General features: G+C 41.7%; 1 protein-coding gene across 9 annotated transcripts in view; it reads left to right on the forward strand.

Annotated features, from left to right (window-relative positions):
• LOC132824518 (liprin-alpha-1-like) overlaps nt 1-17175 on the forward strand; it is a 230080-nt gene that overhangs the window by 183124 nt on the left and 29781 nt on the right. For all 9 annotated transcript variants that reach the window (XM_060839129.1, XM_060839135.1, XM_060839133.1 and 6 more), the window contains 4 exons: nt 833-1033; nt 7834-8009; nt 8608-8705; nt 14233-14408. In XM_060839129.1, the coding sequence (XP_060695112.1) occupies nt 833-1033; nt 7834-8009; nt 8608-8705; nt 14233-14408 (651 nt within the window). The remainder of the gene's footprint in view (nt 1-832; nt 1034-7833; nt 8010-8607; nt 8706-14232; nt 14409-17175) is intronic.

Consider the following 17175-nt stretch of genomic DNA (forward strand, 5'->3'; position numbering starts at 1 on the left):
TTCCTCCCCACCTCCATCGACCTATTGCACTCTCAACTACCTTCCTCCCCAGCCCCACCCCTCTCCCATTTATCTCTCCACCCTGGAGATTCCCAGCATCATTCCTGATGAAGGGCTCTTGCCTGAAATATTGATTTTCCTGCTTCTCGGATGCTGCCTGACCTGCTGTGTTTTTCCAGCACCACACTGTCGACTCTGAACTCCAGCATCTGAAGCCCTCACTTTTGCCCGATATACTGCAGTGCCACTCCTGGCAAGAGGATAGAAATACAACTTTACACTCTCTGTAGAAATGGTCGGGCAGAAGGTCTAATGTTTCTGTCTTGGTCCTTTGAACCAGCTATTTGATTCGTCATATACTGTCACCTTTTATTCTTGCTTCACATTATGTAGCCAGTTCACTTTAGACAGTTACAATTGACTGTTTCCAACAAACTTTGAGAATGCATTTTAGATCATTATTCCCTAGGGTGGCTGAGAGAAAATAGCATCAAACCAAAGGAAATTTCCATTGTAAATGTCAACACAGAAATTTTATAAATGGACTGGGGGCTGGTGAGTTTACAAGAGGAAAAGTCAGACAAGTAGAAACAAGATTTGCCGACCACAAACAGTGCTAGTCTTGTTTCCATTTCTTGGTGGGAAAGGTAGGGGATTGGTGGACATTTGGTTTTGACAACCCACTATATTTAGTCTCCATTGTAGTCGATGTACAACACACTCCTATGGATGTTCAGCTCAATGACATAGGTTACAATTGCTTAAAGTTATCAGTTTATAAAGGATTTATTTTCCTACCAGAAACCTTTTCCTGATTGTGTTCTGTTTCCAGCTATGGGTTGGAATGCCGGCATGGTATGTAGCAGCTTGTAGAGCCAACGTAAAAAGTGGTGCTATTATGTCAGCCTTATCAGACACTGAAATACAACGTGAGATTGGAATCAGTAATCCACTCCACAGATTAAAATTACGTCTAGCTATCCAGGAGATGGTATCACTCACCAGTCCTTCAGCACCTGCGACGTCTAGAACGGTAAGGACAAATCTCATTTATGTGTGAAAACAATGAGCTTTTAGAGTGGTTTGTTAACAGTTTGTGCCTGTGGCATGTTTTGTGAGAGACATTATTCATTTTTCTGTTCTAAGTCTGTATGTATGCATGGTGGAAGTGGTTTGATCCATCTGAGCACTTGCTAAGGAATTTCAGAGGACATTTGAGAGTCAGTTACATTGCTATGGGTCCAGAGTCATACATAGGTTAGACCGGGTGAGGGTGATAGATTTTGTTCCCATAGTACGATGCTTCATAAACATTTCCTCCATAATGACTCTCTGTCTCAAATTCTGAGAGATCCAGTGAAAATTAGAGAGGTGGATATTTAAAACCACTGGCTCACTGGTTTTCAAAAAAATTATAACTATTACAGGTTATAATCATTGGGCCCTTCAACAAATGATAAACAGAAGAAAGTCAAAGATTTGAAGGAGCTTTACAGCTGTTGAAACTCTCCCCAGTCTTCATTCCTTTCATTTCTTCCTCAGAGCTCAAGATCCTAAATTCTTGTTCCATAATCCTATTGGGGTTGTGACCCATTGTTTAGGACCCCTAGTTGTAGAATTTCAGTGAAGTAGTTGGGTTCTAGCATAATGTGATAGTTTAATACTATTTATTACTGAACCTAACATTTTATTTCGCATTAATCAGTTTAAATAATCTGAGTGGCCATGATGCAACTTAAACTCCTGTTACTAGAGTATTATTCTGGTCTCTGGATTTCTGATCCTGTAGCATTCCTATCATGTTGCCATTCCTAATAACTCATCAACTGACTCCCCACGGCCTGCCCAGCATCTGCACAGGCCATGAGTCTGAGTAAATACTCCTATTTGCTTGGATGGCAATACTAACCAGGACAAAGCAGCTCACTTTATAGGCGCACTCCACGATCTTAAATGTTCATACCCAGTACCAATCTCTGCATAATGGCAGTAATGAATTCCATTTACAATTCATCTAGGTTTTTTCAACATCATTTTTCAAACCTGTAATTTCTATCACTGAGAAGGACAAAGGTGGCAGATAAATGGGAAAATCATCATGGGAAAACCATCACTTGCCTGTTCTCCTCCAAGCCACTCACCATCCTGATTTGGAAGTGTATTGCAGTTCCTTCACTTTCAAAAACCTGGAACTCCCTCCCTAAGGGCATTGTGAGTGTACCCACATCCTAAGGACTGCAATTATTAAAGAAGGTGGACACCTCACATTTTATTGCAACATTTAATTTTGGGCAAAGTCAGAAGTCATACAACATCAGATAATAGTCCAATAGGTTTATTTGAAATCACAAGCTTTTGGAGCACGGCTCCTTCATCAGGTGAAGTGGATGGAACCATACAGGCAGAGAATTTATGTGCAGAGAGATAATGGCAAGATAATTCCAAGTGTCAAAAGATAAATACAAATGGCATGAGTGGAGTGTTGACAGGCTGAATGTCTAGTGGAGTGTTGACAGGCTGAATGTCTAGTCTGTGCAGGTGATCAAAAGTGTCAGACGATGTAAGTAAAGTGCCAACAGCTGAATAGCACATGAAGGGATGACCTATGATCCGATTAATAATTACAAAAAAATCAAGATGTAGGTTTGCTGAGCTAAAAGGTTCATTTCCAGACGTTTTGTCACCCTACTAGATAACATCTTCAGTGGGCCTCAGGCAAAGCACTGATGAAACTTCCTGCTTTCTATTTATCTGTTTGGGTTTCTTTGGGTTGGAGGTGTCATTTCCTGTGGTGATGTCATTTCCTGTTGTTTTTCTCGGGGTGGTAGATGGGGTCGAACTCTGTGTTTGTTGATAGAGTTCCGGTTACCATGCTTCTAGGAACCCTCGTGCGTGTCTTTGTTTGGCTTGTCCTAGGATGGATGTGTTGTCCCTTGAGGAAGGGCACCACTTCAACTGGAACAACATATCCTTCCTAGGTAAGCCAAACAAAGACATGCATGAGAATTCCTAGAAGCATGGCATTCCAACTGGAACTCTATCAACAAACACATCAAATTAGACTCCATCTACCACCCCCAGGAAGTGACATCTCCACAGGAAATGGCATCACCAACCCAAAGAAACCCAAACAGATAAATAGAAAACAGGACTTACCAGCAGTGCTTCGCCTGAGGCCCACTGAAGATGTTACCTAGTATGGTGACAACATTTCTGGAAATGAACCTTCCAGCTCAGCAAGCAAACCTACATCCAGAACCTCAACCTGAGATACACATCTCAAAACTCACTCCAAAAAATTAAAGATAGGTTGGTGCTAGAGACAAACCAAATAGCTGGAACAACATGATACGTATAAGAATCTGAAATAGACCATCATTTATAGAAAACTACCCAGTCATCAGAAGAACAGCAAGCACAGCACCACACAGCCATGCCATGGCAGCTTCTGCAAGACATATCACATCATCGACAAGGATACTACCATCTCACGTGGGAGACCACCCACCGCGTACGCGGCAGATACTCATGAATGACTCTGCCAATGTGGTCTATCTCATATGCTGCAGGCAAGGATGCCCTGAGGCATGGCATATTGGTGAGACCATGCAGACGCTACGACAATGGATGAATGGACATCGTGCAACAATCACCAGACAGGAATGTTCCCTCCAAATCAGAAACTCTTTAGCGGTCATGGACATTCAGCTTCCGATCTTGGGGTAAACGCCCTCCCAAGCAGACTTCGAGATGCCCAATGCAGAATCGCCGAGCAGAAGCTGACAGCCAAGTTCCACATCCATAAAGACAGCATCAGCCGTGATCTTGGGCTCACACGGTGCTACATATGACCCCACTACACTGTTTTGTGTAAAATAATCATTACTGTCATGTTTTGACACCATCACTTTGGCAACCTATAACTATCTCTCTATCTCAATTAGTTTGTACAGTTTTGGACTATTTGTTACTTTGTTTAGACCCTCATCACGTGACTCTTATACCTATCATGTTATTCCAGCCATTTGGTTTGACTCTAGCACCGTCCTGTTTTTGAATACTTTTAAATTATTAATCGGATCATAGGTCATCCCTTCACTTGCTATTCAGCTGTTGACATTTATGATCACCTGCAGCGGTTTGTTATTCAGCCTGCTGACTCCTGTCTCTCGATTTGTATTTATCTTTTGACACTCCTAATTACCTGGAATTATCTTGCCATTATATCTCTGCATATAAATTCTCTGCCTGTGTGCTTTCCTTCACTTCACTTGATGAAGGAGCAGTGTTCCGAAAGCTTGTGATTTTAAATAAACCTGTTGGATTATAACTTGGTGTCATCTCCGGGACACCCGCACCCATCAACCACACCGCCCCGTGGCCCAACATTTCAACTCCCCCTCCCACTCTGCCAAGGACATGGAGGTCCTGGGCCTCCTTCACTGCTGCCCCCTCACCACCAGACGCCTGGAGGAAGAACACCTCATCTTCCGCCCCGGAACACTTCAACCCCAGGGCATCAATGTGGACTTCAACAGTTTCCTCATTTCCCCTTCTCCCACCTCACCCTAGTTCCAAACTTCCAGCTCAGCACTGACCCATGACTTGTCCTACCTGCCTATCTCCCTTTCCACCTATCCACTCCACCCTCTCCTCCCTGACCTATCACCTTCATCCCCTCCCCCACTCACCTATTGTACTTTCTCCCCACCCCCACCCTCCTCTAGCTTATCTCTCCACGCTTCAGGCTCTCTGCCTTTATTCCTGATGAAGGCCGTTTGCCCGAAACATCGATTTCGCTGCTCCTTGGATGCTGCCTGAACTGCTGTGCTCTTCCAGCACCACTAATCCAGAATCTGACTTTGTCCACCCCCGTCCAATACCGGCACTTCCACATCATAAATTTGGGCTGTTAAAGTTGGAGAAAAAATGCTCGCGTTTTCAGGAGCTCTCATCCCATGAGTGAATAAATAGACTTCACAAAGCTGATGCTAAGAAATGTTTGCGGTTGAGTGTGCACGCGTACACAAACAGACACACACTAATAGATTGAAAAAGGCACCCTTCAACTACAAAGCTAGATTTTAAAAGCCAAATAACGAAGTCTTGTAACTGCTTTGCAATCCTTTAAAGAAGCTGTGGCATAGAATGACTTCCTTTTAATATGTCTGTTGCTTAATGATCTGCCACCTCTCCTCTTTATTACTGCTTTCCTGTCATTGGATTTTGTTGGGTCTCTGTGGGTCATGTGGTTAGTCCACTGGAAATGTCTGGTTAACTCATGAAGAAATGGAAACTCTTGCTGCTGCACCTCAAACGGTTAGTCCCACATTTCACAGCTTCTATCCCTGATCCTTTCTTGCTGTCTTGTGTACTTTCCACTCCTGTAAATGCTTTTGATTTCTATTCAGTTGTATTTGCTTGAGGGATTTAGTTCAGTTGAGATTTCAAGTTGGTGGATGCATGCCTAAATGTGTTTAAGTGCGTGATGATTGTATCCATTCTATCTTTGCAGTATCCCACCTAAAGGCCTTTGCTATTGAAAGTGAACAACTCTCAATTTTAATGTAAATGCAATGAAACATCCTTTCTATCAAACAAGCAGTAGGAATTGTGGAGTATGCTTTGTGGCCTAAGTGACCCACTTCCATTCTGACTACATCATCAATTATGCAATTGGCAAATTACACCGTGCACAGGGTAACTTCCATAATGCAGAGCAGTAACTCAGCTCTCTTCATGCTATCTTGATTTACAGATTAAACTTTGTAAATTTGAAATCAGTCTGGTATCTACATGTCATCTTGTTAAATAATGTACATGTACATACAACATTGCCGCCTTCATGTAAAATAAAATTAATGAGGTTTTCCTATTTTGAAAAGAAATAAATATTCCAAATTGTCCATCATCATGATTATGGGCATACAAGATACATATACATGGTGAAAACTGATGGAAGAGTTGTTGGCCTTTTCATGTATGCATCATGGGTCTAAATTAACAGCTGCCTTATTTAGAAAGGATGTTGCCAAATAACATCTCTCTTAAGCACATTATCTTCATATATCTTCTGATCGCATGTCTGTTTAGTAGAGATGTTATTCTGAAACTTGGGTTTAATGTAAGTCTGTGCTTGGAATTTCAGATTGCTGGTTTGTTATGCATCCATTAGTGATACTGGCTGTGAGAGCTTACCTAACCAATGTACCATTATTAACGTTATGACCCATGTTTTCCTCATGCTTTTCTAACTGCTTTAACATCAGGATGATGAAGAGGGCAGCTGGGCCCAGGTGGGCTTTTTAACACTATATAACTCTCTTTACTTGCTAGTTTATCATTTTGTTTCACATCCTTTTTGATTTATTTCTGTTGAAATATTTCACATGATGCAATGATTTATACTGACTCAACATCTGCTGAGAATTCAGTTTCACTGAATAAGTAAGAATGATCTGTTTTAAAATTGAGTTATGCTTTTATTAATTTAAATGGGCTAACCTACATGGACTTCAAGGCATTTGACAAGTTTTTACGTGGTAGACTTGTTAGCAAGGTTAGATCATATGGAATCCAGACAGAGCTGGCAATTTGGATATAAAGTTGACTTGAAGGTAGGAGACAGAGGATGGTTGTGGAATGTTGTTATTTGGACTGGAGATCTGTGACTGCCATAAGGATTAGTGCTGGTTCCACTGCTTTTTGTCATATAAATGACTTGGATGCGAACGTAGGAGGAGTAGTTTGTGAGTTTGCAGATGTCAGCCACCAGCCCCCCCCCAAAAAAAATTGGTGGTATAGGGGACAGCACAGAAGGTTTTCTCAGAGTGCAGCAGGACTGTGATTCAATGGGCTGAGAAGTGGCAGATGGAGTTTAATTCAGATAAATGTGAGGTGTTTCATTTTGCAAAGGCAAATCACTTATACACTTAATGGTAAGGACCTGGGGAGTGTTGCTGAGTAAAGACACCTGGGGATGCGGGTCCATAGTTCCTTAGAGATGAAATTGCAGGTAGATAGGGTTGTGAAGAACATGTTTGCCAGCTAGGAGTTGAGATGTCAAATTGTAGCTGTACTGGACATTGGTTAGGCCGCTTTTGAATACTGCATACAGTTCTGGTCTCCCAGTTATAGGAAAGTGTGCAGTAAAGATTTACATGGATGTTGCCAGGTTTGGGGTGCTTGAGCTGTAAGGAGAGGCTGAATAAACTGGGGCTGTTTTCTCTGGAGTGTCGGATGCTGAGGAGTGACCTTCTAGAGGCTTATAAAATCATGAGGGGCATGGCTAGGATGAACAACCAAGATCTTTTTTCCCCAAGGTAGGGGTGGTCCAAAACTAGAGGGCAAAGGTGTAGGGTGATAGGAGAAAAATTTAAAAGGGATCTAAGAGACAACTTTTACACCGTGTGTGTGTGTGTGTGTGTGTGTGTGTGTGTGTGTGTGTGTGTGTGTGTGGATTGAGCTGCCAGAGGAAGTGATGGAGGCTGGTATAATTGCAGCATTTAAAAGGCATCTGAATGGGTAGGAAGAGTTTAGAGGGATATGAGCCAAATGTTGGCAAATGGAATTAGATAAAGTTAGGATATCTGGTTAGGTTAGGTGAGTTGGACCAAAGGATCCATTTCCTTGCTAAACAACTCTGACTCTATGATAATTGCTTGATCTTGTTTTATAAATGATCTTCATTTAATGCTGTCATTAAAGATTTAATAAAATAGTTTCCCTTGCTAACACTGACCCTTGGTCTTAGTATTTACATAGTTAAAGAATGACTATATGTCCTGACACTTAAATCCTCTGATGAAACTTTGTACTTTTTTGGGATTCAAGACCTTAGCGTATGGGGACATGAATCATGAGTGGATCGGCAATGAGTGGCTTCCTAGCTTGGGTTTACCTCAGTATCGCAGTTACTTTATGGAATGTCTAGTTGATGCTCGAATGCTGGACCATTTGACAAAAAAAGATCTTCGGGGGCAACTCAAAATGGTTGATAGTTTTCACAGGTAAATATCTTGCTCACGGTTGATGAATTCATTGAAAACTTTGGGCATGTTGGTAATTTTAATCAATGTTTCAGAACCTTGCACCGTTATGCAGTTCAAAATAGCTCACAGAAAAGAATCCATCAAACTTTCTTTTTTTAGGCAGCGTTTTAACTCAAAAATGAGATCATGGTTGAGCTAGAATTTTAAAAAGTACCTTTTGTCATGTATTGTTTATGCTGGAACTCTTCCAATATTTATTGTAAGGACAGACAGCTAGGTCATCGCTTAACATGTCTGTTAAATTCCAGCATAATTTAGGTTTGTTTGTCGCTGCATGAAAAGTTAAATTGAAGATTTCAGTTTGACCAAATTCAAGTGTGTACATTGAAACACAGTAATGCACTGAGCAACATGTTGAAATGTTAAACTATAATGAAATAACTTTTTTTAATAAATGAAAGGAGAAGCAGCAATGCAGTATAGATGTAATAATTTGGACTGGAAAGAAGGAAATTTTGAACAATGCTCTGATACAAACTTATTTTGAAATTTATATATTTCAATTGCTCGTTTCTCATGAAGCAGACTTTGCTTAAATATGTTTTTTTAAAACCAGAAAAAGCTTACATTGTGGAATAATGGCTTTAAAAAGACTAAATTATGATCGTAAGGAACTGGAAAGGAGGCGTGAAGATAGTCAACATGAAATTAAAGGTAATGATTATCCTTATAACCTCTGACCTACGTTGTTAGGTTGCCTTGGATATAATCTCACTTCTGGACCCAGATGATTGAGTGCTTGAGTGTAGATAACCACAGAACCTCGGACAGGGCATATCCTGAGCAGAGGAACCCCAGGCCAGCCCACAGCAGAACCCCACAACAAAGCTGAGCCTCGACAAAGTGGATAATAAGTTCTTAACGATCTGGGCCTCGTGGGTTGAAACAAACAAATTATCTAGCAATGTCCAAATCAGAACTGATTAAAATTAATGTTTGGTTAAATTGTCACCCTGTTCTGTTGGAGGTTGATACAAGATGCAGCTGTATCTGTGGTTGCAGTCTTTAACAAGGTTTGCTCAGGTCTCCAACTCTTAAGTTTGCGCAAGACCTCAGCCAGACTCAAATAAACACTGGGGGACCATTGCACATTTCGCTGGGTGAGGAGTCCCAGAAGGACTCCATAATTAACACCCATAAGGGTTTATACCAATATACAAGACTGCCATTTGGGGTATCAACCGCAGACACCCCTTTTCTACCAGACTATAGGTAATCTACTACCTGGGCTATCCCAGGTTGTCATTTATCTGAATGATATGTTAAACAACAGGGAAGACCAATAAAGAGCACTTGGTGACCTTGGTCATCGCACTAAAATGTTTGGTTAAGTGGTCACCCAGTTCCATTAGAGATTGATCAGAGAACCAGCTGTAGCTGTGGTTGCAGAACCTGTCTTCACCAAGAATCACTTACGTTTGCGCAAGACCTCAGCCAGACTCAGATATACAATGGGGAAATTGCAAATGAAGGATGCGACTTCTGGTCTCCTATGGGAAGCAGTTGGTGCAATTACCACTGCTGGCCATGGAGATGTATAGCACAGAAACAAATCCTTTGGTACAACTCGCCCATGCCACCTAGATATCCCAGCCTAATCTAGTCCCACCTGCCAGCACTTGGCCCATATCCCTCTAAACCCTTCCTATTCATATACCCATCCAGAGGCCTTTTAAATGTTATAGTTGTACCAGCCTCCACCACTTCCTCTGGCAGCTCATTCCATACATGCACCACTGTCTGCATGAAAAAGTTGCCCCTTAGATTCCTTTTATTTCTTTCCTCTCCTACCCTAAACCTATGCCCTTTAATTCTGGACTCACCCACCTCAGGAAAAAGACTTTGTCTATTTATCCTGTCCATGCCCCTCATAATTTTATACATCTCTATGCGGTCACTCCTCAATCTTCAACACTCCAGGAAAAATAGCCCCAACCTGCTCAGCATCTCCCTATAGCTAAAACCTTCCAAACCTGGCAACCTTGTAAATCTTTTTGAAGCCTTTCAAGTTTCATAACATCCTCGTGATAGGAAGGAGACTAGAATTATATGCAATATTCCAGAAGTGGCCTAATCAACGTCCTGTGCAGCCATAACATATTCTCTCAACTCGTTTACTCGATGTCTGACCAATAAAGGAAAGCATACCAAATGTCATCTTCACTATCCTATCAACCTGCGATTCTCCTTTCAAGGAGCTATGAACCTCCACTTTGTTCAGTAACCCTCCCTAGGACCTTACCATTAAGTCCTGCTAAGATTTGCTTTCCTAAAATGCAGTGCCTCTCATTTATCTAAATTAAACTCCATCTGCCACTTCTCAGCCCACTGGCCATCTGATGAACATTCCGTTGTAATCTGAAGTAACCTTCTTCGTTGTCCACTACACCTCCAATTTTGGTGTCGTCTGCAAACTTACTAACTATACCTCCTTTGTTCACATCCAAATCATTTATATAAATGACGAAAAGTAGTGGACCCAACACTGATCCTTGTGGCACTCCACTGGTCACAGGCTTCAAGTCTGAAAAACATCCCTCCACCAGCACCCTCTGTCTTCTACCTTTAAGCCAGTTCTGTATCCAAATGGCTAGTGCTCCCTGTATTCCATGAGATCTAACCTTGCTAATCAGTCTCCCGTGGGAAACCTTGTCGAATGCCTTACTGAAGTCCATATGGATCATGTCATGGCAGTAAGAGGCTTGTGCCAAAGCCTATTGGGGTGGAATTGGTTGTGAAAGAGTCACCTAGATTGGCTCAACATTTTTCGATTGGAAAATGACTGTCTCAGTGAAGTCCTAGTGAAATACTAGGAGGTTTTTCAGGGAGGGTTTTAGACTATCAAAGGGGCTAAAGCTAATTTACATATTGACCAGGAAGCAATTATGCGATTTTGCAAGGCCGCCTCATGCCTTTTGCCTTGCAGACAAAAGTAGTGGCAGAAATGAGGAGGCTAGAAAGCGAAGAAATCATCAAGCCAGTGCAGTTTACCGAATGGCAGAACTGGTCACACTGATGGTGAAGCTGGATGGCTCAGTTCACCTTTGTGAGGATTTTAAATAAGCAATAAACTGCTTCTCAGAGCTGGATAAATACCCAATCCCTTGCAGAGAGGACTTGTACGCAAAGTTGGTGATGTTAGTGATTACAAAGCTGGCCATGAGCCACACCCACCTGTAATTGTGGCTGGGTGAGGACAACCAGAAGTACTGCACAATTAACACCCGTAAGGGTTTATACCAATGTACACGAATGCCATTGGGGGGCATCAATAGTCTGCTCCCTTTTCTAGTGAACTATAGGGAATGTATTACAAGGGCTATCCCAGATTGCTATTTATCTGGATGATGTGTTAACAACAGGGAAGACCAATAAAGAGCACTTGGAGAACGTGGACATTGTGCTTAAATGTTTCTCCTCGGTCAAAGATAAAATGAGGGTGATCAAATGAGACTGAGGGTGATCAGTCTCCATGCATAAGTTCCCTCCGCTATCCCTGATCGTTTCCCTGATCATTCTCTTATTCCTCACGTATGAGTAAAATGCCTTTGGGTTCTCCCCAAGCCTTTTTTGTGTCCCCTCATGGCTCTCCTCAATCCATTTTTGAGCTCCTCTCTAGTAAGCTTGTAATCCTGTAACGCTGTGATAGACCCTTGCTTCCTCCACCTTATGTAAGCTGCCTCCTTCCTTTTGGCGAGAAGCTCCTTTGTTCTTGTCATCCAAAGCTCCTTAACCTTACCCCTTCTTGCCTGTCTCAGAGGAACACATTTATGCATCATTTACAACAACTGTTCCTTGAACAGTCTCCAAATGTCTGTGTGCCCTTTCTGTGGAAAAATTGCTCCCAATCTGTACTTCCCAACTCTTGGCTGATGGCATCATAATCTCCTTTACCCCAATTAAATATCTTTCTGCTCCTTTCCCTTTCCAAGGCTATGGTAAATGTGAGGCAGTTGTGGAAACTGTCACTAAAATGTTCTCCCACCGCGAGATCTGGCACCCGTCCTGACTCATTGCCAAGCACCAAATCCAAAATGGCCTTTCCCCTCATTTGCCTATCTCTGTACTGAGTAAGGAAACCCTCCTGAACACACCTGACAAAAACGCCTCCAACCAAACCATCTGCACTGAGGTTCCAGTCAATATTGGGAAAGTTGAAGTCCTCCATAACAACAACCTTGCTACATCTGCACTTTTCCAAAATCTGCCACCTATGAGCTCCTCAATCTCTCTACTGTTATTCGGGGATCTGTAGAAAACCCCCAATGAGGTGACTTCTCCCTTGCTGTTCCTACCTTCCACCCATACTGACTCAGTAGATACACCTTCCTCAACAAACTTCATTTCTGTAGCTGTGATGCACTCTCTGATGAGCAATGCCAAACCCCCTCCTCTTTTTCCACCCTCCCTGTTCTTTTTAAACATTCCTTTAAACTCTGGAACATCTAGCAACTGTTCCTGTCTCTGTGGAACCCATGTCTCTGTTATGGCCACAGCATCATAGTCTCAAGTACTGATCCATGCTCAAGTTCATCACTCTTATTCCTGACACTGCTTGCGTTAAAGCAGGCGCATTTTAACCCATCCCTTTGTTTCATCACGTGAACAACCTTCCCGATAGATTCACTACATCCTGTTGCTGCCTCATCTACAGCAACCCCCACCTCCCCTTCCCTCAGATGTGTAGCTGTGGTTCCCATCCCCTGCCAAACTCCAGGGGATTGACTGAAATGGCTGGCCACAGCCAGTGTCCTGTGCACAAGTAAATAAAGAACAAAAAAAGACCAACAGAGAAATACAGCACAGGAACAGGCCCTTTGGCCTGATGATGTGCTGATCATCATGCCTTAACTAAACGAAAAAAACACACCTTCTGCCCTTAATCAGTCATATCTCTCTATTCCCTCCCTTTTCGTGTAAACGTTCAGATGCCTCTTAAATGTCACCACTGTGCCTGCTTTCACCACCTCTTCTGACAGTGCGTTCCAGGCTCCTACCACTCTGCATGAAAAACGTTCCTTGCACATCTCCCTTAAACTTTGCCCATCTCACCTTGAACCTGTGCCCCCTTGTAATTTAAACATCAACCCTGGGAAAGAACCTCTGACTACCCACCCTATCTATGCCTCTCATAATTGTGTTGACCTCTATTCAGTCTCCTCTCAGCCACTGTCTTCCCAGTGAAAACAATCCTTGTCTTTTTAACCTTCCCTCATAGCCACTGTCCTTGAGACCAGTCAACATCCTGGTGAATCTTCTCTGCACTCTCTCCAAAGGTTCCACGTCCTTCTGGTAGTGTGGTGACCAAAACTGCACATAATACTCCAAATGCGGCCTAAGAAGAGTTTTATGCAACATGGATTGCCAACTCTTGTACTCCATGCCCTGGCCAATGAAGGTCAGCATGCCATATGCCTCTTTAATCACCTTGGCCAACTGTGTTGCCCCCAACTCTGGACCTGCATGCTCAGATCTGTCTGTATGGTAATGTTCTGAAGGGTTCTGTTATTTACAGTATACTTCACACCTAAATTTGATCCTCCAAAATGCATCACTTTGCATTTGTCTGGATTAAACTCCATCTGCATTTCTAATACTCCTTGCGTTAAAGTTGCCAATGTATTTATATCCTGCTCTTTTATAATTATCACCACTGTCAACAATTCCACAAAACTTCATGCCATCTGCAAACTTACTAATCAGACTACCCGTGTTTTTCTCCAGGTCATTTAGGTCCTCTGTTTTTTTTTTGTAGTATGATTGATCACTGTGGAGCATCACTGGTCTCCTTTCTGAAAACATCCTTCCACTGCTGCCCTCTGCCTTCAATGACCAAGTCAGTTTTGTATCCATCTAGCCAGCCTACCATGAATCCCATGTGATTTCAGCTTTTGTACCAATCTGCCATGTGGGGTTTTATCAAATACTTTACGAAAGTCCATATAAACTAAATCCACTGCCCTTCCTTGTGACTTGGCAATGGGATACTGGCCTCTATGCCATTACTTCAGTTTTATTATAATTTATGAAGTTTTGATCATCTTTTTCAATCTTTGATCAACATGGCTTAAAAATCTGTTTGTTTGATTAGTTGGTTTTTGATTTTATACACTTTTAAACTGATAAGACCAGTTTAATATGAATCAACTTCCCTTTGATCATTTTTATTGTATTTTTACAGATGTTATGGTGTGGACTAATGAGCGAGTGATACGCTGGGTGCAGTCAATTGGACTTAAGGAATATGCCAATAATCTTTTGGAAATTGGAGTTCACGGTGGACTAATTGCTTTAGATGAACTTTTTGATTACAATGCATTAGCTCTATTGTTACAGATACCAACACAAAACACACAGGTAAACCAAAAGCAGTCCGTTCTAAAACAGAAATCGCTAGAAAAACTCAGCAAAATTTCAAAGAAGGGTCACTGGACCTGAATGTTAACCCTGCTTTCTCTCCACAGATGCTGTCTGACTTGCTGAGGTTTTCCAGCGATATCCGTTTTTGTTTCTGATTTCCAGTGTTGAGAGTTCTTAACGTTTGTTTTGCCGTCATTTCAACTTGCAGGAAAAATAACTTGTGGGCACTTGCCTTCGTTTAGATGAGTGAATGCTAATGAAGCCATAATTTTAATTAAAAGCAAAATACTTCAGATGGTGTAAAACTGGAACATGGAAACTCAGTAGTGTCTGTGGAGAGAAACAGGACAGAACTACTCTGCAGAAACCCCCTACTGGACTCAAAATTAATTCTTTCAATCGATGCTGCTGAGTTTCTCAATTTTGTTGTTTTTTCCCTATTATTTTAATTGCAGTGTTTCACTTGAACTTGAAACTTCAACTTTGTGCATGTCAAATAGGGATTCATAGTTGATCTAGATAAAATTGCATTATTTCTAATGACTATGTCTATGTTAAGTGAACTTAAATGTCTGTAAGGTGAACGTAGCAATAATATTACAGTGAATGAGAGAAACATCATATTACTTTCCAGTTCGAAGTGGGCCAGGCATCAGTATATTGTTAAAAATAGCCAAAATAAGTTTTGACAAGATGAGAGAGAAATTAATGTGAACTAATATTGCATAAGTTGTATGCAGGTTGAGTCAATATGAGTTGATTTTTAAATGTCATTATCTTTCCGAAATTCTGGCTTGGTCTACAGTTAAATGTTAATTCTTTAAATACAGTTTTTCGAACATTTAGTGGATCTAAATAAACTCTGTCAAAGAGTCGTCAGTTAGCTAACCAGTCTATTCTGGCTTCTGTAGTTTTAACTTGAAACAGCATTACTGCAGTGGCCTTAATACAGATTGCAAATTATAAGCAGAGTGAACAAATACAATTTTGCTGATTGGGAAGTTTGTTGAAGGAAGTGATCGTTCCTACTTTTTTTCATCACTCATAATTTCTTTCATTCTTTTATTGCAGCGCAAGGCTAGAAGCTGGTGCACAGCTAGAAAGCTATTCCACTTATAGTCAATAGTCTGTAAAGTTAAGGTATGGTAGGGCAACTCAGCCAAGTGAAATGTGTAGCCTTTGGCATGTGTCATGCAAAAATATTTCTGCAGGACATATCACTGGCTTCATAATCCTGATTTTAGAGCTTTGGACATCAAGTAGTGGCTCAAGTCACAGTGATATATCTACAAGGCAGAGAACTGCATGGTAAAGAGGTGGTCACACTGCAGGTTAGGAGCACCCAGACAGTTAGGGAGGGTATGACTCCCAAGATCCAGATGGGCTTTATCCTAGAGTGATAAGGTGGTGTCTGAAGAGGGGGTGGATGCAGTGGTGATTGTACTTCAAAATTCTATAGATTCACGAAAGGTTCCTGCAGATTTTACAAATGTAACTCCACGATTTAAGAAGGGACAGAGAGAATAGTAGGGCAAGGATTCTAATATTATAAAGGATATAGGACAACGATATTTGGAAAAGAATAGCCGAATTGGATGGAGCTGACGTGGATTTATAAAAGCAAGATCATGTGTTTCAAACTTTGTGAAGTTTTTTACAGTTTGTTTGTTTGTTTGTTATATCATTGCTAAAGGAGACTTGGTGGATATGGTGCCTTTGGACTTTCAGAAAGGTCTTTTGCTAAGGTGTCATACAGGGGTTTTTAGGAATGAAATTTGGCTTTGGGATTGAGGGTAAGGTATGTCCTGAGCATTGGCTGATGGGTGACGATCAGAGAATCTGAATAGGCAGCTTATTCTCAGAATGGTAGAGTGTTATCAGTAGATTACTGTTACAGCTTTTTACAATAGACACAGAGGAGACGTGTTTTTTTTACAGCAGAGGGAAATACCGTTCAGGCTACCATCTCTGCCAGTCATCAGCATCTATCTATTCTCATCCCATTTTCCAGCATTCAGTTCATAAACCGAAGGAAATGTTCACGTTGGATCATTAAAAATGAGTACACCCCTGTAAATAGTGCCACCCAGGTAAATAGTGCTGTGAGGAAGGCATATGGTGTACTGGGCTTTATTGGCAGAGGAATTGAGTTCCGGAGTCCTGAGGTCATGTTGCAGTTGTATAAGACTCTGGTGCGGCCTCATCTGGAGTATTGTGTGCAGTTTTGGTCGCCATACTATAGGAAGGATGTGGAGGCATTGGAACGAGTGCAGAGGAGGTTTACCAGGATGTTGCCTGGTATGGTAGGAAAATCGTATGAGGAAAGACTGAGGCACTTGGGGCTGTTCTCATTGGAGAAAAGAAGGTTTAGGGGAGATTTGATAGAGGTGTATAAGATGATTAGGGGTTTAGATAGGGTAGACATTGAGAACCTTTTACCGCTAATGGAGTCAGCTGTTACTAGGGGACACAGCTTTAAATTAAGGGGTGGAAGGTATAGGACAGATGTTAGGGGTAGATTCTTTACACAGCGGGTTGTGAGTTCATGGAATGCCCTGCCAGTAGCAGTGGTGGGCTCTCCCTCTTTATGGGCATTTAAGCGGGCATTGGATAAGCATATGGGAGTTATTGGGCTAGTGTAGGTTAGGTAGGATTCGGTCGGCGCAACATCGAGGGCCGAAGGGCCTGTACTGCGCTGTATTTTTCTATGTTCTATGTAATGGATTGTATTTGTAAATACAAGTGTTTGTAATACCCTCGGGTA

The sequence above is a fragment of the Hemiscyllium ocellatum genome, chromosome 18 (genome assembly GCF_020745735.1).
Source record: "Hemiscyllium ocellatum isolate sHemOce1 chromosome 18, sHemOce1.pat.X.cur, whole genome shotgun sequence".
Classification (NCBI taxonomy): Eukaryota; Metazoa; Chordata; class Chondrichthyes; order Orectolobiformes; family Hemiscylliidae; genus Hemiscyllium; species Hemiscyllium ocellatum.